This window comes from Balaenoptera musculus, chromosome 11 (assembly GCF_009873245.2).
Source record: "Balaenoptera musculus isolate JJ_BM4_2016_0621 chromosome 11, mBalMus1.pri.v3, whole genome shotgun sequence".
In the NCBI taxonomy this organism is placed as follows: domain Eukaryota; kingdom Metazoa; phylum Chordata; class Mammalia; order Artiodactyla; family Balaenopteridae; genus Balaenoptera; species Balaenoptera musculus.
Window position 1 is genome coordinate 71,738,435 of NC_045795.1, and position 24,107 is coordinate 71,762,541.

General features: G+C 43.2%; 1 protein-coding gene across 3 annotated transcripts in view; it reads right to left on the reverse strand.

Moving 5' to 3' along the window:
- Positions 1–24,107, reverse strand: part of ARHGEF3 (Rho guanine nucleotide exchange factor 3) — a 308,895-nt gene that overhangs the window by 164,727 nt on the left and 120,061 nt on the right. Inside the window, exon 1 of one of the 3 annotated variants that reach the window (XM_036870027.1) lies at positions 8,151–8,228. The exons of the other annotated variants lie outside the window; for them this stretch is intronic. Within the exon in view, the coding sequence (XP_036725922.1) occupies positions 8,151–8,201 (51 nt within the window). The 5' untranslated portion in view covers positions 8,202–8,228. Of the gene's footprint in view, positions 1–8,150; positions 8,229–24,107 lie in introns of those variants that run through there. 3 annotated transcript variants of the gene reach the window in all.

Below are 24,107 nucleotides of genomic sequence, written 5' to 3' on the forward strand. Positions count from 1 at the left end.
ACACAAACACAATCATGTCATTTCCCGCTTCCCTCAAAGCGTGAATGGCTGCCTATGGCTCATAGAGTTAAGTCCGAATTCTGCGCAAAAACCCTTCCCATTTAGCCAATCTCGTGTCTGTCCAAACTCCCTTACTGCTCTACTTTATATACTGGTACTCTACCCACCTCCAGGTACACACGCATGCCTGTCCTGTTCTGCTTGTTCGTGCCTCTGAGCCTCAGCTTTCCTCCTGCTAAGACTCCTGTGTGTCTCTTGTAACCCCGACCAAAGGTCACCTCCTCTAGGAAGCCTTCTCTGATTCACCCTTCCCTTGCAGTTTACTTTTTTGTGTTTTAAATACTTATTTTTTGAATAAGTAATTGAAGTGCATTGGATTAAATTCCAAAAGGGTATGCTGTACAATAATAAGTAGACTTCTTTCCCACATCCATCCCTTCCTCTCCCAGGAGGCAACCATTGTGATTGGTTCCTTCTACATTTTTCCAGAGCTGTTCTAGACGTAAATAGGCTAGTCATTTCTTTTATGCAAATGGCATCATACTATATGCACTGCTCTACACTTGCTTAACATCATAGCTTGGACATCAAATTAAAATTGGCCTCATTTTTTCAATAGTTGCAAATTACATTTTTAAAATGTACTATAGCTTATTTATTCAGTCCCCCCATTAACTGGATACGTATGTGGTTTCCAATCTTTTGCTGCAGCAAATATCCTTCTATAGAAATCAATCTACACATGTGAGAGACTCTGTGACATTAATATCCAGGAGTGAAACTGCTGTTTCCAAGGGAACGTATATTTGTAAGTTTGATAAACATTGTCAAATTGTCCTCTATAGAGACTGTTCTAATTTATACTCCCACTGCCATGCATGAGAGGTCCTATTACCCTTGCCAAGCAGTGTTATCCAACTTTTTAATCTCCGTCAATGTGGTAGATGAAAAATGATACCTTGGTTAAGTTTAAATTTATATTTCTCTAACAAGATCAAATCTCTAGAGTTATGCTATCCAGTATGGTAGCCACTAGATACATGTGGCTGTTTAAATTTAAATTTTAATTAATTAAAATTAAATAACATTTAAAACTCAGCTCCTCAGCACTAGCCTCATGTGAAGTGCTCAACAGCCATCTGTGGCTAGTGGCCTCTGTGTGAGACAGTGCAGATACAAAACATTAGTATCACCGTAAAAAGTTCTACTGGACGGTGCTGCTCTAGACCTGCACTGTCCAATGGCTACCATGAGCACACACGTGGGTACTGAGCACGTGAAATGTGGCTAATCTGAAGTGAGATGTGCTCTAAGTAGATAATAAACACTGGATTTCAAAGACTTAGTATGAAAAAAAGAATGTAAAATGTCTCCATAATAATTTTTATGTTGATTATATGTTGAAATGCTAATATTTTGATATACTGGGTTAAATAAATCATTAAATTAATTTCACCTGTTTCTTTTTACCTCCTTTAATGTGGCTATTAGGAAATTTAAATTTACACATGTGTCTCACATTCCGTTTCCATTGGACAATGCTGCTCCAGAGGGCACAGTGCCCTGTTAAGACCTGGATTTTAGCATTTTTCCTTTTACACAGAAATAAGTGTAGTTACTATTGCTATAAAGAAAAACAGACTCATTGGAATCTCTTTTTCCTCCTAGCCCTTCCCTGCCCCATGCAGACAGGGTGGGCAACAAAAGGAGAAAGGGCGGCAATGATCTTGATGACGAACAATCAGCCCTGAAACAAACCAGTACACTTTCCACCTGGGCGGCCACAGGCAGGAACCAGTGGCATCGCTGACCCCGAGCAGGGCCTGATTTCCTGGTGGCTGTTAAAACAATGCACCAGAGAACAAAGTGCCTTCAAAACTAAGAATAGAAGAATGGCTCCAAATAAGATTTCCAGGACTCTGCGGGAACAAATTCCTCCTCTGCACCGACCCTAACCCACCTTCCACCCCTTGGCTTGACCTGGCCCCTTGGCTTGACCTGGCCCCTTGACCTGACAAATGTCCTGTCCCAGCCCCAACCCCCCTGCATTCTCAGCAGTCTGTGCACACAGACTGAGGGACAGAGTGGAAAGGGGAGACCCAGAGAAAGAGGTGGGCGGCAAGGGCTCTGCCCTAAAGGGCTGACGCGACAATGGTTCTATGGTTGAGATATAGCATATATGTTTCCATCATCTGTGTCTTTAGCTTTGGCTATGAAGGTCAAGAAAACAGTTTTCACCCTTGGATGGACACTGGCAAAGAGGGATGCGTGGACCACTTTGTCCCCTGGCACTGACGTCTTTTTGCCTGTGAGACAGGGTTTTGTTAGTAGGAAAGAAACACGAATGGCAGTTAGGTATAAACAGTCCATGATAGTTGCCACTACGATTAAAAAATACTGTCTATTGTAGTAAACTCAAACTATATCTAGGTAGAATTTTTTCTAATGTTCAATTACCTTTTATTCTACTAAATAAACCAGTTTTAACATTTCAGTGCATAGTCTTTCAGACTACAAAATTGTGTATGTTACATACAATGATATAAACATGCTGTTTTATCACATTTCATCTCACTCAAAAATAAATACAGTTCTTCCATGTTAAGAAAAAAAAAAGAAAGAAAACAGTTTTGCAACATGATCCTTCAACTTGATAGATCAGAACATTTTCTATCCAGGTACTGAGGGAATGAGACCTAATTGTATCTGAGCATAAGTCATCTGCCTGGAGGAAAATATTATTTTATTACCATTACCATCATCATCATCATCATCATCATCATTAGCTGTGTGCCTTTGAGCAGGTGAAATAACCTCTCTGGGTCTCAGTTTTATCATCTATAAAATATGTGAGCTTTCCTATCTCATCCAGTCAGAAAGTTCTGTGACTCTATGCACATGCAAATGAACTATCACCAACACCTTCATTCTCATTCTCTCGCTGCTTTAAAAGACACTCATTGGGCAACTAATATGAGTTAGACCCTGAGCCTGACACTGGCATACAAATATGGAAAAATGCTTCTTCCACTGGATGAAGTGTTTAAGAGATGGAAGGAAAGAGAAGAGGGCGGGGATGGAATGAATCATTAGAGCAGAGTTCTTTACCTGGGGCCAGGGGTCTGCACAGACATTTTCACAACTATGTGCAGTTTTCTAAAGAGAACATTCCAAGATGCATGTGACCTCAAGAAGGCAGGGGGCTAGTGATGTAAAGAAACTATGAGAGGCTAATTACCACACTAAATTCTTAGCCCATGGTGGGTACCTGAAGAGTTAGCACCCAAGACAGTGCACAAGGTGCACATGGGGATAAACACACAAGGGATTTGAACCGGAGCCTCTTTGGTGCAAAGCCCACTCTCCCCTCACATCAGGGATAATCTGTTTGCACACGCCTTCTCCCTGCTGCTGTGTCTTTACCAGTGCTACCCTTGCTCACGTCAGAAGATCACAAGCATTTAACAGGCCAAGACAGTATCCCACTTGTTTGACCTGGGATGACTGTACTTGCCCAAAGGGGGGGGGGGATTTGAGGGAGGAGAGAATGAGATAACCCATGTGAAACACTCATCACTAGTTAGCATCTCAAAGGTACTAGCAGATATTCATTCATAGAATATTTATTTAGGACCTAATACATGCCAGGCCTTAGGTTAGATGTTTTCATCATCTTCATCACTTATTAGTACCATATTTATCTCCCCCAACGTGGCAGAGTACTCCACATAGTAGTCACTCAATAAATGTAGGTTGAGTGAGTAAATAGTGATGATCTCTGTGGTATATTAATTTATTCTTCAGCAAACTTTTATGTCCTTCCCTCACCTCCATGGCTTGGTACTGTGACTTGCTCTGGCCAGTGGAATATGGATGGACAGGACAATGTACCAATTCTGAGCCTAGGCCTTAAGAGACATTGCATATTGCTGCTTGCTCCTCTGGGATCTTCTGACCTGCACAGGAGAAGAATATACACATGGGTAGCTAAGGGACCTGAATGGGGCAGACTATGCAGCCATCCTGCACACCTGTGAGCATAGGAATAAATGCTTGCTATTGTTTGCTACTGAGTTTGGGGTAGTTGTTACTCAGCGAAAGCTGACTGAGATATACTCCTTTACCCACACCCAGAGATTTCAGGCAGAGAGTGGCCCTGGTTTCTCTTATGGTGGGATTTCAGCAGTTGGGTCATTTTGTGGCTCTCCCTACCCCATTTTCTCTAGGTTGGTAATGCCCCATTTAGAGAAGACAGTAGGGGCTACAAAGACCCATATTTTGGCCATCTTGGCACCTGGCACAGAGTCAGGCACAAAGCTGGTTCTCAGGCAGTGTCTGATGTATGAAAGGATGGGCCGACTGTTCATTCTGGTGAGAGGAGCCCTGTCAGAATCACAGCAGGCAGCAACTTGGGCCTCAGATGCTCAGAGCCACTGGCTCTGTGTGGGAAGTGGACCTGGTGGTGACACAATATCATTTCAGACCATATGCAGTAGACCAAGGTGTATTTATTATAATGTGTTTTAGGAAACACATTATGATGTTTAGTGACTCTAGGGCTCTTACTACTTAGGATGAACCTAAGGTCAAAACAAAACAAAACAACTAGACATTTTAAAGAAAAACAGTAAGTGAAAAATAACAGTAAAAGTGGTATGTGGATATGGGAAACATGACCGAAGTTTAGGAAACACTGATCCTATTCAAGTCTCATTTTCCTACAAATCACAATCACAGTCATAGCTAGTATTTTTGAACATTATCATAAAATGCACTGTTTTAAGAGTTTCACAGATATTATTTTATAAACTTTTCATAGTATTGGAAGCAGATATTATATCATCTTCATTTCGCAGGTGAGGTAACTAAGGCTCAGAAGGAAAAGTAAAGAACTTGCCCAAGGTCAAGTGGCAGTGAGGGTGTGAACTCAGAGTATCAACCTCCAGGATCCAGCTATGTCTGTCTCTATTGGAGAACCTGGTACCCAGGGAAGTTCAACATTGCCCAAGGTTAATGCAAAACCTAGAACCCCAAACTCTTGACTCCCAGACCAGTGCTCTCATCCCTGCTCCATGAGGAACACTGTGGTGAGAACACCTGGGGCTTATGGCAGGGGGTGAGTGGGGTCTGCTAGAGACAAGGGAGAGAAGTGGTAAATGCCACAAGGAAGATTTGGGAGGGAAGAGATGGGGACATAAACAAGGCTGCCAAACAGAGGCAGGGGCTCAACGGATGCAGAAAAGCTAGACTACGGACAAAGTTATTCAGAAAAAGAGGGCTGACAGAGCAAGGGTTGGCACACAGGGACTGCTTTCTGAACTCCTCCCAAGAGACCCACCCACTGTGGCTTCCCTAAGTGACATCCACATAGTCTATATTTAGGTCCTAAAGTCACCCATTGTTTCTCTCCTGGTGGACACTTGGGGTCACCACCCTGGCCTTGCACTTTCCGAGTCATACCACTGAGTGCTCCATCAAGACAAGCCTTTTTTAGGATCTGGTTTGAATCAACTTCCCCTTCCATGGCTCCCACTTGGTGTTCTGGGAAAGCTGTAAAAATATGGCTGGAATCAGGGCTTTAAAATGAAGTATTGACTTTTCTGTGTAATATGCTGCTTTCTTCCCTCCACAAAATCAAATCAGGGCATATTTAACTCAGGATATAAGATGTTTCACAGCCGTATTGTTGCTGAGCCCTTACACACTAATGACTCATTTCTCTGGGAGCCACCAACAGCTATGGTCAATAAGACCTGGGACATGGGTCACGTTCGCTGAGTGCGGAATCTGTGCTAGGCACTGTCTTGAATCACTTCATTTATTCCTCATGACAACTCTATAAGGTAGACACTATTTTTTTTTTAATATTTATTTATTTATTTAGGCTGTGCCAGGTCTTCATTGTGGCACGCGGGATCTTCATTGAGGCATGTGGGATATTTAGTTGTGGCATACGGACTCCTTAGTTGCGGCATGCATGTGGGATCTAGTTCCCCAACCAGGGATCGAACCCAGGCCCCCTGCATTGGGAGCACGGAGTCTTACCCACTAGACCACCAGGGAAGTCCCAGTAGGCACTATTTATTATCCCCATTTAACAAAGAGATTCAGAGAGATTTGGTAACATGCCTGGGATTGCATGGCTAGTAAGAGGCAAAGCTGGGGCTCAAATCTACATCTACATCTATGTGGTTCTAAAACCCATGTCCTTAACTGTTACACTCTACCATTCCTCCACAGATACAGAGCTATCTTGATCAAATCTCAGAAGATGGATTTGTGAGAACTTTAAAGGGTTTCTCCCTTCCCATTCTCTCCTTCCACATCCAGCTACCAAATGCCTTTCCCACACCCAAACTCAACTCCTCCAGATCCTTTCTCTAGAGACTCTTGGACCCAAGAAATAAAAATTCATTCAATAGTATTTTCAAGAGCAGAATAAAGGTCAACAGCCAGCCGGCCAATTACATTTTGAGCTCCAGTCCATATCCTCGGGAAATGTGTATGTAAAAGCACTTATTAAATCATTTGACTTTGAAACAGGGATATGAGAACTATTTTTCACTTTTTGTCAAAAAGTCATACCTTAGACCCATATCAGAACTAAAATGAGTTTAGAGACATCTCTGTTTCACAGGTGGGAAACCGAGTCCAGAGAAGGCAGCAACTTGTCTTAGATGCTTCTTGTGTAGGCGCTAATTGGACCGAGGCAAACATCCACCAGAATGAGCTGATTTGTCAAAGGATTGGAAAGCAAAGTGTTACTGAAGATACTGCACTTGATAGGAGATATAAGAAGGGCCCTGTCATTAAAATCATCACGTGTGCTATGGCTATGAATGTCATTTCTGGCTCCATTCTGCCTGAGCTTGAAGCCTGGTCCACTACTAACCAGCTAGGAGACCATGGGCAAAGTATTTATCCTCTCTGCAACCCAGTTTTACCATCTGCAAAGTGGAGGTAATAATAACAGCCAACCCCTATAGTGTTGTAAGAATTTCATGAGCTAATGCAAGTAACATGAAAAGTATCTAATAAATGTCAGCTATTATTGTAATATTTTTAATTAATGCTGAATTAACTATCCCTGAAGTGTAGTAAATCATTTAAAATGTTGCCAATTTCCATATCTCAAATGATCAAAAATTATTCTTTACCAGGTGAGCGAATAGCTAGGTGAGTGAGATGGGGAAGGAGAAAGACAGTGAAACCACTCAAATCACATGAAAAGATGTCTATAATGGCCATGTACAAGAGCTGGAATTTGTATTGCAAACATCAGTCTCAGAAACATAATTCTGATGAAAGAAACAGAAAAAGCAATGGGCATTTTCTTTAAAAAATAACTTTGGCTTATCCAAAGTTTTAACACTTGTCCACAAACAAACAAACAAACAAATAAAAGGGACAGAGAGAGAGTAAGCTTCAGGGCTCCTAATCATTCTTCAGTCCATAGAAACATAACATTTCCAGCTGCTCCTTCCGAAATAACCCAAACAGGCACCAATACTTTTAATGAGAAAACCAGTGAGTCTGAGTCTCCCCTGATATTATCTGACTTCATTTTCCCAATGATGAACACATTCAAAACACCAGAATGTTAAGGAAACCTACAAAAAAGTTGCTTCACAAAGAATGAACTTCCAAAACTGAGCTTAGCCATCTTCCAATCCAAAGAAGAAAAGGTCTTGGAAATCCACTTTGCTATTTAAACACACACACACACACACACACACACACACACACACACACACTTTTTCCTTCCCATTTAATGAAAACAGGTCTCTTAAAAAAATTAAAATACTGGCACCATGGAGCAAAGAATGAAAGTCCCCCTACCCTTGCTCTCCTCCAATCACAGATGCTAAAGGAAGCGCTGACAGCTAGGCACTCCACTTAACACACCATCTCCACCAAGCACAACCAGTTGTGGTCTTAAACACAGCCACACAGCTCTCTTCTGATTCATAGTACAGTGAGGCAGAAGTGTGCCTCCCTCATCCCAGGTGCTCTTGGCGGCTCTCTGCTCACTTTCTTGGGAGATGCAGATAGCTGCATCCTCCCACACCTCAGCTCCTGGCATGGCCCAGCCAGGCTTGGGTGGGAGTTGGGAGCCCGTCTCTCCCTGGTCCAGCTGCAAAGGAGCTTACCTGAGCATGAACAAAGAAGCAACACCACACCATGGGGCGCTCCGACCTCATCCACCTGGAGTCCCCAGCCCCTAACTGCGGCAGAGCCCTTCGGACGGGATACTCTGAGCACAGCAGAGCATGGTTTCCCTCAAGGAACTCCTCCCCACTACTTGGGCTGCCTGACAGGAAGTGACAGGGGGCCATAAGTTACATTGTCAGAAGCTGAGAACCACACCAGCCCAGAGCTCCCCACCTCCGGCAGTTTCCTTGCCGGCTGCTGTTGCTGCTTTTTCAGAGCACTCTGCCTTCTGGCATTCAAAGGCACACCAGAAATTCAGTTTCTGGCTGACAATCCCTAGCCTGTGAGAAACAAACAATGCTTACTGGGTCCCCACCTAAAGCCATGCTTGGCATTCTGGCAGCTCTAAAGTGTTCACTGCCAGGATATCATGCTTTGTAGACCCAAACATTGGGGTGAAATGGATAGAGAAGGGACACTGGGAGGAGAACTTTGTATGATCAAAGAGGAATCAACAGTCCACTTGAACTTCACCCAAGAGCCAGGGTCCTGCCCAGCATACAGAGCCTATACTGAATCCCAATTTCATAGCAACTCAACAAATGAGAGTGACGGTAAACACCCCACTCAACCGTTCATTTCATTTTTCTTAGGCAAATTTTCTCTTCAGAGCCCATTCAAAATAACTGCTTCTGGAAACCTCCTTTTCAGCTTTTAATGTGAATAACAAAGGGCCTTACTGCTCTTCTCAGAGTTATTATGGAAACAACTAGTGGCTGCTGACATTTCTCATTTTATGAACTGGGGATCTCACGAATGAACACCTTGCCCCGGTCCCCTGCCTTTTGCAAAGCTCAGACTTATTGGGTGAGATAGAGTGTCTCACATGAACTACAAGGTTTCAGATGAAAACTATGCCTGTTCAACCCCTCCCTACAACAAATCAACACCCTCACCCTCCCTGCACCGGGGCAGAGGGACTCAAACCCAAGGAGACATACATAACTCCAGTGTAGCTTTCAATTCTTGATTTTTATTTTTTAGTTCTCTAATGGGATAGTATTTTGTTTGCAAAAATCTTTCTAATTGCAACTTTTAGCTGCAAAGATTTAGCCCAGGATTTCCCAAGGCATTCTTACAAATGCACAGATTTTTAAGAGCCTTTGCCTGTCTCAGCCCTGAGTAAAGTGGGGGGCTCAGCAAAGAGAGAGGGTTCATTTGAACAACAAGCTTCAATCCAAGAGTTGACCTTAGAACTTATAAGAAAGGCTCTCCCCATTCTCAGGCCAGCAGCCTGGACCCTAACATATGGTCTCTGAAGAGTGCATTACAAAAGAGCACTAAGGAAGGATGCACCAGGCTCTGGTAGTACAAAGATGAACCAAAGATGACCGAGAACAAAATAAATGCTGCCAGGAATTTGCAAAAAGTGTTGAGGGAGCCAAGAAATAACTGAGCCTGGCAAATATATTGTTTTATGGGGACAAAGTCTGGGAAGGCTTCTCAGAGCAAGAGACACATGGGCAGAATTCTGAGGGGTGTTCTAGGCAGAAGAACTGGCAAGGGCAACAGCAGTGGGGTGCAGAACCATAGGGTGCTCTGGAAGAAAGGCAAATGTTTTGAAAGTACTGCTCTGACGGGCTTGGGTCTTGCTTCAAAGAGCGTGACAGGGGTCCCATCTGTCTGGAGAAAGAAGGAAGTGAAATCTCTGTGAAAAGGCTCAAGCCTTTCAGGCAAGCATCTGGGTTACCTCAAGGCCTATATGTGGTACCTACTGGGTCAGGCACCCAGGAAACACTCAGTAATGTGTAAAAGTCAAACAGTGGTGTCCACAAAAGGTGTGCTTCAGCTTGTCCTCGGGATTCCCTATTTTCCAAAGCCAGACACCCCACAAAGCAGCCTGGGGTAAGTGGTGCTACTCGGGGGAAGGGGAGGTGTTCCTAAAAAAGGCTTCTTGCTCTAGCCTCCTGCATAGAAAAGGTCCTGATTCGTACAGGCCTGTAAACAACCTAAGATTAACCAGCTTTGGTAGTAACTCAGCTAATGAAGAATGTCAATTCCCTGAGGACCAAGGATGTCACTCCCCCATTGGCCCAGGCACTCCTCTCCTGGAGGATTTTCCAACAGCCCCTCTGCAGAGCCCCAGCTGCCAAGGCCAGGATCTACTCCAGTGAGGAGCCAAAGGAAACCTGAGATGACCATGGGGCACTAGAGTTTCTTTCTTTCCTGGGGGAGGAAGGGCACATTCACATGAACTAATCCTAGAATGATTAAGCCTAACTTCCGGCTGCTGACTGTGAATGAGAAAGAAGAACCGAAACCCGTGGGCTGCAGCACTTCATGGAAGAGGTGAAACTTGAGTGGGCTGCAGGGCAGGTAGCCATGGAGGAGGGAGGAAGGGCGGGAGGACCAGCAGACGCCCTGGCCGGAGATAAAGGGCACAGCCTGCAAAAGGGAAGGAAAGAACGGGGCGCGGCCCTTCCCTCTGATGCCCCTGCTTTGACCAGAAGCAAGAGCTCCAGTAATGAAATCAGCCATGCAGAAGGCACCTCAGAGGAACATTTCCATAATGAGAGGTTCCTGCCCTGCAGGGCTCAAGTTCATTTTGAGCGTTATAACGAGAGCTTATACAGGAACGGGATGTGGGTTTTCTCGATGTGGCATCTATGATACTGTCGAGTATTCGAACATGTTTTTCTACTGATTTTTAAATTTTAAAAGTGACATAGTGTCATTATAATACATTCAAACCATACAGAAGTATATAGTGTAAAAAGTGAATCTTCCCAAAGGCCCCACTTTCTTCCCTATCGCCATCCCATTTGCCAGAGGCACCCGTGTCAAAGACAGAGGTAGATGAGGGGTCACAAACCTAAACGCTCTCAGGGCTAGGCGGGAAGGTACATGAAAGAAGAGGCCTGGCAGGCAATGGGCACCACTGAGAGTGTTTGCCTTGGGGAAGTTCCAGCTTACTGGGGTCCCAAGGGACTCATGGCCAAAGTGAACAGACATTCCAATTGTTCAAGAGAAGCTGGAAATTCCAGGTTTTACATAAAATCTCCCAGTTTTTAAATGCTGGCAACTAATTCATCATTTTTAAAAATGCTGTACAAGCCAATCAAAACACAGTTGCTGGTAGATTTGACCCGAGGGCCACCAGTTTGCAACCTCTGGTGGTGATCCTTTAGACATTTCCTGCTGTCTAAACACACATAAGTTTGTTTTGTCACGTTTTATTTTTTTTAATTTATATTTGTCAAAATGGAATGATAACATTATTCCAGCACTTGCTTTCTTCACTTAACATCATCTTTCCACATTATCCACATCTCGGACCCCTCTGCAGAGCACGCCACGGTATGGAAGTACCTCAGTTCATTAGCTCCTGCTCTGTGGACATTCAGCAAAACATAAGAGATGCACTTGAAATGTCACCTCTCAGTTGCTCATTCCTGACAGTATAACTCATGATGAAAGTGTACCTGTGCACAGATATTAAAACATCCTAAAGCCACAATTATTGAAACCGTAAATGGTGACTGCAGATTTCTGATGTTTTAATATGAGAACTTACCACATATTTTTTTACTTGATCTTCACAACTCTCCTGATGTAGGCCTTACTATTATCTCTATTGTACAGATTTTTTAAAAACTGAGACTCAAACAGGTGGTGTAAGCCTGCCCAAGAGGGCCTAGAGTTGGCAGGGTAGGGAGGGGACCTCAGAGCTCCTGTTATATGCATACAGCCCCCAGAACAGACTGCCTGAAACCTGCCCTGGTATATTCAAGAATTTGACATACAGTGAATGTTGACTGCAAACTACTACTGGAGGAGAGAAGGACTACTAACAAACGGGACAATTCATTTCTTAGAAAGAAAAGCCTCATTTTAAAGCTCTACTTCACACTCAGTCAAAATAAATTCTACATAAATTAGAGTGAGATGTTAAAAAGAAAAAAAAGACTAAGAAATTCTGGGGGTGTAGGTTCTCAGGGTATGATACTCTTCTTTAAATGTGTGAGCCTGAATCATTATATATTTATAAATGGGAAACTACCTATAAGGCACCTATAGGTATGCAAAAATGGCCCCTGTTCTTCCCCACCTGGTGAAATAACCATAGTGGTGACAACTTCTTACTGAACTCTAAAGAGACTAGTGCCAAAATAGGGGCCTCATTAAGACTCCACCCCATGCTTCCTTGTGTCACTGGAACTCGAAGTGGTGTGTTTCCTATGTTGTTAGTCTATGTACCTTATGGCATGTTCTACTGAGAAGTTTCAAGCAGTTTTCTCACCAAAAATATGATAAGAAACAGCCCTATTATAATTAGGGCTGTGATAAATTCATTCACATAAAACGAAACAGTGACATTTCAGCAGAATTATTTCTTCATTAAAATTCATGACTAATGGTGGTTCTTTCCATTTAAAATTTTATTCTGGTTTATTTTATTCAATTTCTTTCCTATTTGCACCCAAGAAGCCATAGATTTCACAAAAGCTCAGAAGTTGTCTGGGAATTTCAGGGTCTTTGACCATATTTCATTTGATGCATTACATTTTAAAATAATTCCACAGGGACTTCCCTGGTGGCACAGTGGTTAAGAACCTGTCTGCCAATGCAGGGGACACAGGTTCGAGCCCTGGTCTGGAAGATCCTACATGCCGCAGAGCAACTAAGCCCGTGCACCACAACTACTGAGCCTGCGCTCTAGAGCCTGTGAGCCACAACTACTGAGCCCGCATGCCACAACTACTGAAGCCCGCGCGCCTAGAGCCCGTGCTCCGCAACAAGAGAAGCCACTGCAATGAGAAGCCCGTGCACCGCAGCGAAGAGTAGCCCCCGCTCGCCACAACTAGAGAAAGCCCGCGCGCAGCAACAAAGACCCAATGCAACCAAAAATAATAAATAAATAAATAAACAAATAAATTTATTAAAAAAAATAATAATAATTCCACAAACTGAATTGAAAAATAGGTGGTGAAACAATCTCATTAAAATGAAATGGAAGCGGTGACCAAATTAAAATAGTATAGTGCACCTTGATTTAACCAAGTTTCCAACATTAGAAAAGTGTTACATCACAGATCTTAGTTTCTGAGGCTGTTGTCAAATTCAGATTAAGACTAAGAAGAAACAAAACTTATACTGTGGTGCAGAGGGGAGGTACAGTAATACTCTTTGGTGTTACTGGGTTAGCAAGAAGGCATAATGCACGGCAAGCCAGTGAGAAATAAAGAGAACTTCAAAGTATTTTAGAGCCTGGGAGTTTACTCACGGTCACACACTTTTACTGCATAACTTCATATCTACTCCTCGGTGCTGGAAGTGTGGTTAAACCAAGCAAAACTTGAACAACTACCCTGTCCCCCTCCCTCATCGTGAACCATAGACACAGTGGGGGGCGGGGGGGGGCGGTGTCCAGACCTCACACCAGGCCAGTTGGATGCAAGGTGGTTTAACTCAAGAGACTTCAACCATTTGAAAATGCTAATGCTTTTCTAGAGCCCTGCTTAATATCCCAGGTCAACAAGATTACAAAATGATGAGAATGTGGGAGCAGACCTGGCTGCCCAAGGTCAAGAATGAATAAATAGAAAAGTCTTCATCTATAGTTTCAACACAAGAACTAAAAATAAATGAAGCTTGAATGTGGAGGTCTCAACAGATTGCTAATCATGACTAATCTTGAGTACTTATCTTGCTGGTTTTGTTACGAGCAATAGCTTGAATTATTTTTTTCTCTAAACAAATCTGAACTTTTATAATCACATTCCTCACATGATTTTGGCAACCAATACATAGACAACTATTTTTAAAAGCGAATGAAAAATAAGGAGAGCCGTCTTCTGATGTGCCCTGTGAAACGGCCACCAGCCTGGTCTCTGGGCTTCCACTTCCTTTCTGAACATGAGCAAGGAAGCCTGAAGAACTTCTGCATGGAGCAGACTGGGGCGCTTGCAAGAAGCTCACTCAATTTCTTAGAAACATGAATACTGTGAATACAGCTTTTTTCAAAGGACTGTCAAGTCCTCTTCGTTAAACTGGCAGTTAAAAGTGAAACTCCAGCAGGTTGCTGACCTCTAACCAATTCGTAGGAAAAAGAAAGGTTTAAAAACTGATTAGCTGATATCTATCAACCAAAGAGCTTCCTTCCTTGGAAATTAGACTTACTCTTTGGCATTATACTGTCAAAATTGGTTAGAAGTGGAAAATCTGAATATGAGGGGGGTGGTATTCCTAACACTACTCAGGAGGATTTTTAAAAGTAATTTGCTTATATCAAAGAACAAGTCTTGACAAACTGAATTTCTGAGTTAAAAATATATAGCAAAAGCAGAAATCATTCTTAATAAAAAGTTTCTTACCATTATTTTTGACTCCAGATATCTCCTTAGGGATAATTTCTGGGAACAACTGGCTGGCTGGAATAATGAACAGTAAATTCATACGGGAGCTCTGTGATTTTTGGCTCTGCCATTTACTAGCTGAATGACCTAGTAAGTCACTTCTTAACTTCCTTGACCCTTAGTTTCCTCATCTGTAAAACAGGAATAATGATTCCATTATCCCTCATGAGGAGGACAGGAATCTAACTGATACGTACTTGTGTTTAAAAGCAAAACAGAAGATGTTGGGAACACTGGGGATCATTATACTATTCTTTCTATTTTTGTATAAGTTTAAAAATTTTTCATAATACAGTGTTTTTTAAAAGACAAAAGCTTAGTAATAATTTCTTTACTTTTATTTTTTTAAGCAGAAAAGGAAGTTTTTTGGTGTAATTATGGACACTGGTCCAAATCTTCCTCTGAGCAAGTTGAAAATTTGTTACCAAATCTGAAATAGCTTGATTTTTACCCTGATTTGAATGAGAGCCATCAACTGGGCATCTAATAAGAAAAAGGCAATGGAAATTTGCAATTCCTCATTTTTCCCTCTTCCTTCCAACAGGGGGAAAAATGGGAAGGTGGTTAAAGCTCAAGTCCTATTTATTTTTTAGATGTTATAATGCTGACTTCCTTGAAATCCTTGTGTCCATTTAAAAAGTTTAAGGCTTCTATGAAAATACCTCCAAGAAAACACCGAAAGATTGAAAAGCATGTATGCACCCATGACTCAGCATCCATTCTGCTTACACAACAGTGAAAGTGTTTTTTTTGTTTTATTTTGTTTGGTGTATATCCATGTGTATTTGAAGAATAAATATTGTTACTTTTCCCCTTAAATCAGAATCAGAAAGGAATCACCAAAACACTGGAAACCAGCAAACCAAGCGGGAGATACTCAGAAAAGGCTTCTTTCCAGCGCCCACCCGAGGGAAGCTGATTCTGGTCGGAAGCTCAGTGCCTCCTCCCAGTTAGGGTTCTGCCCTGGAGGCTGTCCCTTTAAATCAGACTTCCTGAGATTTCCGCATGCAGTTTCCTGGAGACAGTATAAGATAAACAATAAACTCTGCAGCAAAATCTTGGACAATAAGCCCCACGTGGCCATAACAAGAAGCAATTATAAGCACTGACAATGGCTAGGGCATTTCCAACAGGAATGCAAATCTGTGATAAACACGGGAGAAACATGCTACCCCACACACCTGCACAAACTAAACTAATTAAAAAAAATAGCCCCTAGACTCTCATCAGATTGAGAAATAGTTGCTTCCAAATTTGGCACTAATTTTTTGAAAAATAACTGTCTAAGGGAAAAGCAATCAAGTCTTACTTAAAGTGCCACTGCCTGTTAGATGCACATTGCTGAGGCCAAGTGATTCCATGAGTCACTAACTCCACGTGTCTCTGTGAGGGACATTTATCACCCTCTGGATGCTATGCAGCTCAACCCCCTCCCTAGGTTTAGGGAAGCCCCAACTCACGAACCAGAGCCCACATTCTACCAGAGGAGATAAGGGTGCCACACATTTGCTTCCCCAGCTTCCCTTGCAGCTAGGGAATGAGAGCATGAGTGAGGCTCAGGCAATGAGATACTCACACCCCAGACCTGGCATGAGAAGCTGGCAGAGAAAGCAGAAGGGATACCGCAGACTCTATTCTGGTGAGGGTGGTGGCAGCTCGCAGAGGCGGCAGTGAGGGCAGATCGAGTAGCTGGGTCCTGTAACCAGTGTTGGTGGTGCAAACCATGGTATCTACACCTGCCCAGCAGTGGCAGCAACAGTATCCTTGTAGGAATTGTTTGGTAGTATAATTTGGGTTGTTCTTGATTCCCTGATCCTTTCCAAATTCACTGAACTTCCTGTACCTTTTAATAAATTCACTTTCTGCTTAAATCCATCACAACTGGGTTTTATTGCTAGGGGTTAGTTCATGCACACAAAATACAGGGTGGGCTAAAGCTGAAGTAGTCCAGAAACCAATCCCAAAGAATGATTCTGAGCATAAGGACTGAATATATTCTTTCACACCTCAGATTCAATCCAAACACTGTCCCTCAGCCTGCAAGGCTCTGCATCAATTTGTCCCTATCTCCCTCCTGGACCTACTCTCCTCTCTCCTCCTAAGCTCTGGTCATACTTTCTGTTCCTCATCAGGCTCTTTTCTGCCTCAGGGCCTTTGCACTTGCTCTCCAGAAAACTGTTTCCTCCAACTCTTCACATTGCAGCAGCATCCTTTTCATAGTTCAGTCACAGCTTACAGGAAGCCTTCAATGACCAGACCGTCTAAAGGACCACACTGCACACCCCACCATCTTATCCTTTATCACAATACCCTGTTAGTTTCCTTTCTAGCACACATCCTGTGATTAATTTATTTCATTATTAATAACAATAGCAACCACCATTGATTGGAGGCTTGTTACATGCCAGACACTAGGCTAAACTCATTTACTTCTATGATCACCCTATGAGATGGGTACTTTTATTAACCCTTGCTTACAGATAAGGAAGCAGGCACAGAGGGGTTAAGGAATTGTTCAAGCATGGCAGGGATGGAATAGGAATCTGAACCCAGACCTGCAGTGTGGGCTCATTATCACAAGGCTCATTCAAGAAGTTGTCTGACAACAACGTAATGAGCCTCGACAACAGTGCAGGCTCTGGAGCCACAGGACTGGCCCAGCTCTCATGGAGCCCACAGCCGCATGTTCCAGATCTTCCACCAGGTGCTCTATCTACTCTCCAGGGACCCTCCTCAGGGAAGAAATGTAGCCAGGTGTGTGTAAAGAGGGTGAGGGGGTCCTTCATTCAACAGAGAAGTGCCCCGCTCTGTGCTCAAAGTGTCAGCATACAAACAATGTTTGCTGCTCACCCTGCTGCATTCCACAGTCCTGGGGCACAGGGAACACAGAGGAAGCGCCAGGGACAATTCGCAGGTCTCCCCTGAGTGAAAGTGCCATTCGAACAGGTGGTTGGGAATGTGTAAGAATTGCCAGGCTGAGGGGAGGAGGGCCAGAGCAAAGGAGAGAAGTGGGGACAGACAGCATGGCTCATCCAGGAAGTGGGGAGATGTTCAAAGGGCCTGTGGAAGGGACAGGGTAGGAAGACCAGGAGATGAGAAGGTTGGAACCAAGGCAGGAATGCCAACTCTATCCTGTAGAAAATGTGGCACCAGAGCAAGTTTTTTTGGCAAGAACAGACATGACCAGATAAAAATTCTTTTTCTCGAGAACAGTGGCCATGGCTACACAGCACTGGTGAGATGTTCTGGCACCCTCTTTGCTAGCACACACGCATCAATACATGAGCTAAAAGCCAGGAACTGTAACAACAACAACAACAACAAAATTCCATTTCTATGCTTCGTGACTCCATCTCTTTGCTGAATGAGAAGTGAGCTAAATTTGCCCTTCCAACAGGAGCTGGAAGCATAGCCATCCCCTCCTGAAATGTGAAATTACACAGCGCTCTCACATCTGTAATTTACGGAGAAAAGAAGGAATTCAGTAGTTGCAACACACGGGCTCAGTAGTTGACTGCTACTTGACTTTACAACTCCAATCACTTCTGCCCAGATTCTCCCAGTGTGGTAACAAGAACCTCACCTCTGGGTTGTGTCATCATTAAAATGAAAGGCTGACTTCTATTTTTTTTAAAGAATGTATGAGGTTGAGGCACAAAGGGCTTCCTGTGTTGAATGAGCATCTGGGGAATGTGGGAGGAGTCCCCAGAAAGACCCTCTGAGGCCAGGTGAGACCAGCGCATAGTAACAGGCCCTAGGAAATGGTATGCTAAGTTTGCAGCCGAGAAGGTCTGGGAGCACCGAGGCCAGCCAAGATGGCAAGGGCATAGCATCTGGAAAGTAGGCTGGAAATCAATGAAGGCAGTTTAGCACAAGGATTAGGAAGAGGAGTTCTGAGCCAAACAACCTGGATTCAAATCCCAGTGCTATTGCTTACTGTGTGACCTCCGGCAATTTCCTTAACTTCTCTGTGCCTCAGTTTCATCATCTGTTAAATGAGGATAATAAGAGTGCCCACCACAGGTCATTGTGAGGATCAAATAAGTCACTTAGTGCCTGGCACACGATAAGTAACCATGGCAGCTTTTGGAGGCTCTGTATGATAAACAATGAAATTTGCAGCCAAATCATGGACAATAAGCTCCTATGTGGGGCAGCAAAAAGCAATTGTAAGTGCTGACAATGGCTAGGACATTTTCAGTAGGAATGCAAATCTATGCAAATAGCTGTTGCTGCCATCTTTATTTAATATATATAATATTTCTTATAGTACATAATTATGTATTATAAATAAAACTTTATTTTTAAATATCACATAACATTAAAAGTCACTTTACCTAATATAGTAATATAATTATTTTATTATGATCTGCTTTAACTTAAGAAAGAATCTGTCAACAAAATTGAGGGGTCTGAGGGGAGAGCCCCAGCAGCAGGTGCCCGGGCAATGCTTGTACAGTGACTTTTGACCCCCTTCAGGTAAAGTGACAGTGACACTAATGTGGACTCTAGAGCCAATTTGCTGGGTCAGAGTCTGGGATTTGCCACATAGGAGTTGCAGGCTTGGGAAAGTCACTTAGCCCTTAAAACCTTGAGCTCTTCATCTCTGCAAAGGGGATGATAACAATAGTACCCCCTTAGAGTTTGTGGTGCTCAAATTTATGCACATTTTTCGCAGACAACCTTGCCAACAACCTGTGAATCACATACAATTATGATGTCCATTTTACAAAATAAGAAAACCCACGGCTCAGAGATGTTAATCAAATCACCGAAGGACACACAGCTAGACTGACACACAGGAACTCTGACTTGAGCCAGCACTCTAAGCCAGCCCTCAATTCTGCACACTTGTGAAACATGAGAAGGATACACCACAGCTCCTCTGCAGGATGAGAGGTGTAACTAATGTGTGCACAGAAATTACTCTTTAAGAAGGGTGTGGGGGACTTCCCTGGTGGCACAGCACCTAAGAATCCTCCTGCCAATGCAGGGGACACAGGTTCGATCCCTGGTCCAGGAAGATTCCACATGCCGCGGAGCAACTAAGCCAGTGCGCCACAACTACTGAGCCTGCGCTCTAGAGCCTGGGAGCCACAACTACTGAGCCCGTGTGTTGCAACTACTGAAACCCGCGTGTCTAGAGCCCATGCTCTGCAACAAGAGAAGCCACAGCAATAAGAAGCCTGTGCACCACAATGAAGAGTAGCCCCCGCTTGCCGCAACTAGAAAAACCCTGTGAGCAGCAATGAAGACCCAATGCAGCCTAAATAAACAAACAAACAAACAAATAAATAAAAAAGAACAGTGTGTATTTTCCATCGCAGATCCTTACCCTTATGGCACCTGCTAAGGCAGTGAAACTCCCCGTTGTTAAACACCTATTATGCACCAAGCACCTTTCTGAGTGTCCCATCACATCATCGCCATTTCATCACCATGGCAATGCTATGAGACAAGGACTGGAGGCCGATGAGGCTCAGAGAGACTGAGTTCCTGGCCCATCGTCACAGAGCTTGTCAGTGGCAGCATCCCACCACACATCTGGGTCTGTCCTTCTCCCACTTAGGCTTGGAGACAGGCTTTGAAAACACCCCCTAATGTCCTTCACGTGTCCCTCTCCCCCTCATTACGCACAAAGCTACTTATTCTGCACCAAGATGATGACCACAGGGGCCAAGCAGGGCTGTGGCACAAACTGTAATTACTACAGACAACAATTTGCATTCCAAATCTGAAGTGTGCTCAGGGTGTCACTTGAGCCCTGTAATCAGCTCAGCCTCTCTCCAAATCTTCCTTGAAATGAAGACATACTAAAGGAACTGAGACACAGCGGGAGGTTGGAAAATATGCCTCTGCTCCCAGTGACCTGCCACCTGAGGAAAACCATGCCGAGAAATGGTCAGGGTTGAGTGGCATCTAAACCCCAGAGAGATCAAATTCCTCTGTCACAGAACAAAGAAAACAGCAGCCAGGACAGTGGACACGCTGGGCAAGACCGGTAAATAATTAAAGGCAGGAAACTCAGTACATAACACATGGGCCTCAGTTTGAGGTGTAATGGACACCCTTCCCTCCTTTATCACAAGTTGCTGTCTTGCCTACGAGTCACTTGTCACGGTGTGCTGGCTTTGCCACCACAGGACATCCACAAGATGAGCAAAAGCCTTACTATGTGCGCACTCTGAGAAAAAAATACAACCTCTGCATTAGAGAAAGAGTTCCCAGAGGACCTTTCTATGAGCAAAGAATGCTATGATTTGGGTGCTCCCGAGTGGGGAAGGAGGGTATAGTGGGAAGAGAGGGAGTGGAGGATACCAGAATTCTCAACCCTGCCTGCAGCCTCTTTTACTATACCTGAACCACAGAGGCATTTGTACTAATAATTTTGGCTCCAAGTGTCTAGAGTCCTGAGTACTTGTTAACTGGGATTCACCATAGCCTGACTTTCTTTTACTAGGGAAAGAGGACAAACCACATGTCAATTTCCATCACCTCAGATCCTGACTGAGATTTTCACATGGAACCTCTACTGAGGTGACGGTATCTGCAAGATTGCCCTAAAAACTAGAGTGTTGGACTTCCCTGGTGGTGCAGTGGTTAAGAATCCACCTACCAATGCAGGGGACACAGGCTCGATCCCTGGTCTGGGAAGATCCCACATGTCGCGGAGCAACTAAGCCCGTGCACCACAACTACCAAGCCTGTGCTCTAGAGCCCACGAGCCACAACTACTGAGCCCACGCGCCCTAGAGCCCGTGCTCCGCAACAAGAGAAGTCACCGCAATGAGAAGCCCGCGCACCGCAACAAAGAGTAGCCCCCGCTCACCGCAGCTAGAGAAAGCCTGCGTGCAGCAACAAAGACCAAACACAGCCAAAAAAACAAACAAAAAAACCCCCCAAAACTAGAGTGTTTCTCAAACTTTAATGTGTCCACAAATCACCTGGGCATCTTGATAAAATGCAGATTCTGATTCAGGTCTGGGGTGGGGCTCGAGATTCTACATTTCTAACGAGCTCTCAGATGCTGTTGCTGTTACTGCCTCATGGACCACACATTAAGAACCTTTGCTAGGAGACGTGCTAGTGGCTGAAGCAGACCGAAAAACAATCTTACTTCCTATGTCTCTACGGTCATGATGTCAAGTGGTGTCTTCATTCTAAGAGCTAAGAAGTAAACTCAAGCACAATGTATCTTTAAAGTTCTTGTTTCCAAGTTATCTCACTGACGGTTAATAGGATGACTGTTCTTGCAGGAAAACCTTGTTGAACGCTATTAACTGAGGAAAATCCAGCAGATCTTCCCTTGGCCCAAGTTTCTGGAACAGCCCTGGGTCCTCTGAGGTTCAAAGGACAACACAGTTGAGCATCATGCCTTCACCAGCATTCTCATCACTGACGCTTCTTGGGGTGGCCAGCCCACTGCAGGTGTAGCTGTGTTCTAGAGGCTGAGCAACCTGCTCTCCCAGCCCACCAGCTGTGGCTGGGGGCCTCTTAAGAACTTGAGCACTACCTCCTCAGTCACAGGTTGCATGCTCCCAACCAGACAGGCACCTTAATCAAATCATCCAGCTAATTCAATACATTTTTTTTTTTTTAACTGCCTGGAGCTGGCTGCCTTATCCAGTTATGCAAACAGTACACAATGAATTGCTGATAGCATCTCCTCACCAGTTGCCAACATAAACCCTGCCAGGCCAGCAGAAATGAGCCCAGTGACCGTAAGCAACAATAGTTGCATGGGTCTTTTAAATAAACACAACTAACAACCGGTGAAAATGTTATCTCCTCCTATTGCTAAACCGGAGACTTCTGAAATTGAGTTCTTCTAGAAATAAAACCAAGTGTCAAGTGTAAGAAGTAGAAGGCAGCTGAGTGGAGGACACCCAGAAAACCAACTCTGTGTTTCTTCCACAAACACACATGTAGACATAGATTTTTGGACCACTAAAACTAAATCAACTGACTTACTTGTATTGTCTGTTTCTTGCCTCACAGTAAGGATATTTCGTTCCTATTCTTGTCCCCTGCACTTTTGGGCATTTGTCCTTTGAGTTGGGTATAACATATTAAAGAAGTTTGATATCATTTAATAACATAAAATTACACATAAGATATAAGAAGGAACATTAGTCTTTAAACCCAAACCCTAAAATAGAAAAAAAAAAATGCCAGTGGACAAGGGAAGAGAAATGGACATTTATTAAAGTAGAGAGATGATATTCAAGGACTAGGTAGGCTCCAGGGAGGGAGCCTTTGATGGACCACGTCAGAATGACTAATAAAACAAGAGGGAAAAGCCATTTCCTGAGCAATGGGTGTTGGGAGAAAAGGAAGAGCAAACTGAGGACAAGCTTTTGAGTGGCACATATGCAGGGCCTCTTAGTCACTCTGGATAATGAGATGAGTATATTTTTAAAAGAAGAAAAAAAGACATGACATCAAGACTATAAGAATAGGCAGCAGGAAGCTTTATTATGTTTCAAGAACAGCAAATCTTGTCCATTTGTACCAATTCTATAGACTTGAAAAGACCATTCTAGTCTCAAACTCAAGCTTTTTCCTTCCTTGAGAAGTTTTGGAATTTGGCGATAAACTTACCGATGCCTGGCAAAGATCTGCCTCAAGAAAAACACGTTCGATTTTCATTACAAAAATTTCACAGTGGGAAACATACTTTGGAGTGGAGGGTATTTTTTAAAAGACAAGTATCTTTTTGACCCCGAAATTCCTAAGCCAAGTTTGCAATTGAGAGTCCTCAGAGTTTCAATAATAAATTAAACCCAAGAGGAGGAACACACAGGATGCCACATTAGGTATTTTTCTCTAATTTTCCCAAAATGATATTCCACAGTATTGTCTCAAGCTATCATCCGGAACCCATAAAAATAATGTGCCCCAATTCAGGAAGATGCAACTGAGTTACCTATTAACTCTTTGGAATATTAACTCTTGGGGATGATTGTTTTAGGACTGTGATTTCTCTCTTGGCTGAGTACGCAGTATTCATTCTTATTAAGGTGCTTTCCTCCCCTCTCTCACATATACAAGATTTATGGATTTTTTTTTTAGTTGTTGTTACAGAAGGAAGACAAAATTCCTCCAAGTTCACCTTTACCAAGTTCTCACATTTGAAACTCCTCCACAAACAGATGCCATATTTTAAAATTCCATCTTAAGGAATCATGGGATTTAGGCCAATTCATTGAATTTCTGACTCAGATTTATTCCTGCTGCCTGTTGTGGATGATTTTTATTCTTAAACCTTAAAACCTAAAACTCCACTTCAAAATTACAATTCAAATATTTGTCTCCTCACCTCAGTTTTTCTACTCTTCAACTATAAAAATTATGTATGCACCCTGTAGAAATTTGGGAAAGTCAAAATAAAATGAAGAAAAAATGTCACTTATAACCTCACTTACAGAGAGGAAATCATTATTAATATTTTGTTATATTTTCTTTCAGTCCTTTAAATGAATTTTTTCATAGCAGGATCATTACTGTACATACAATTTTGTTTCCTGCTTTTAAAGCCAT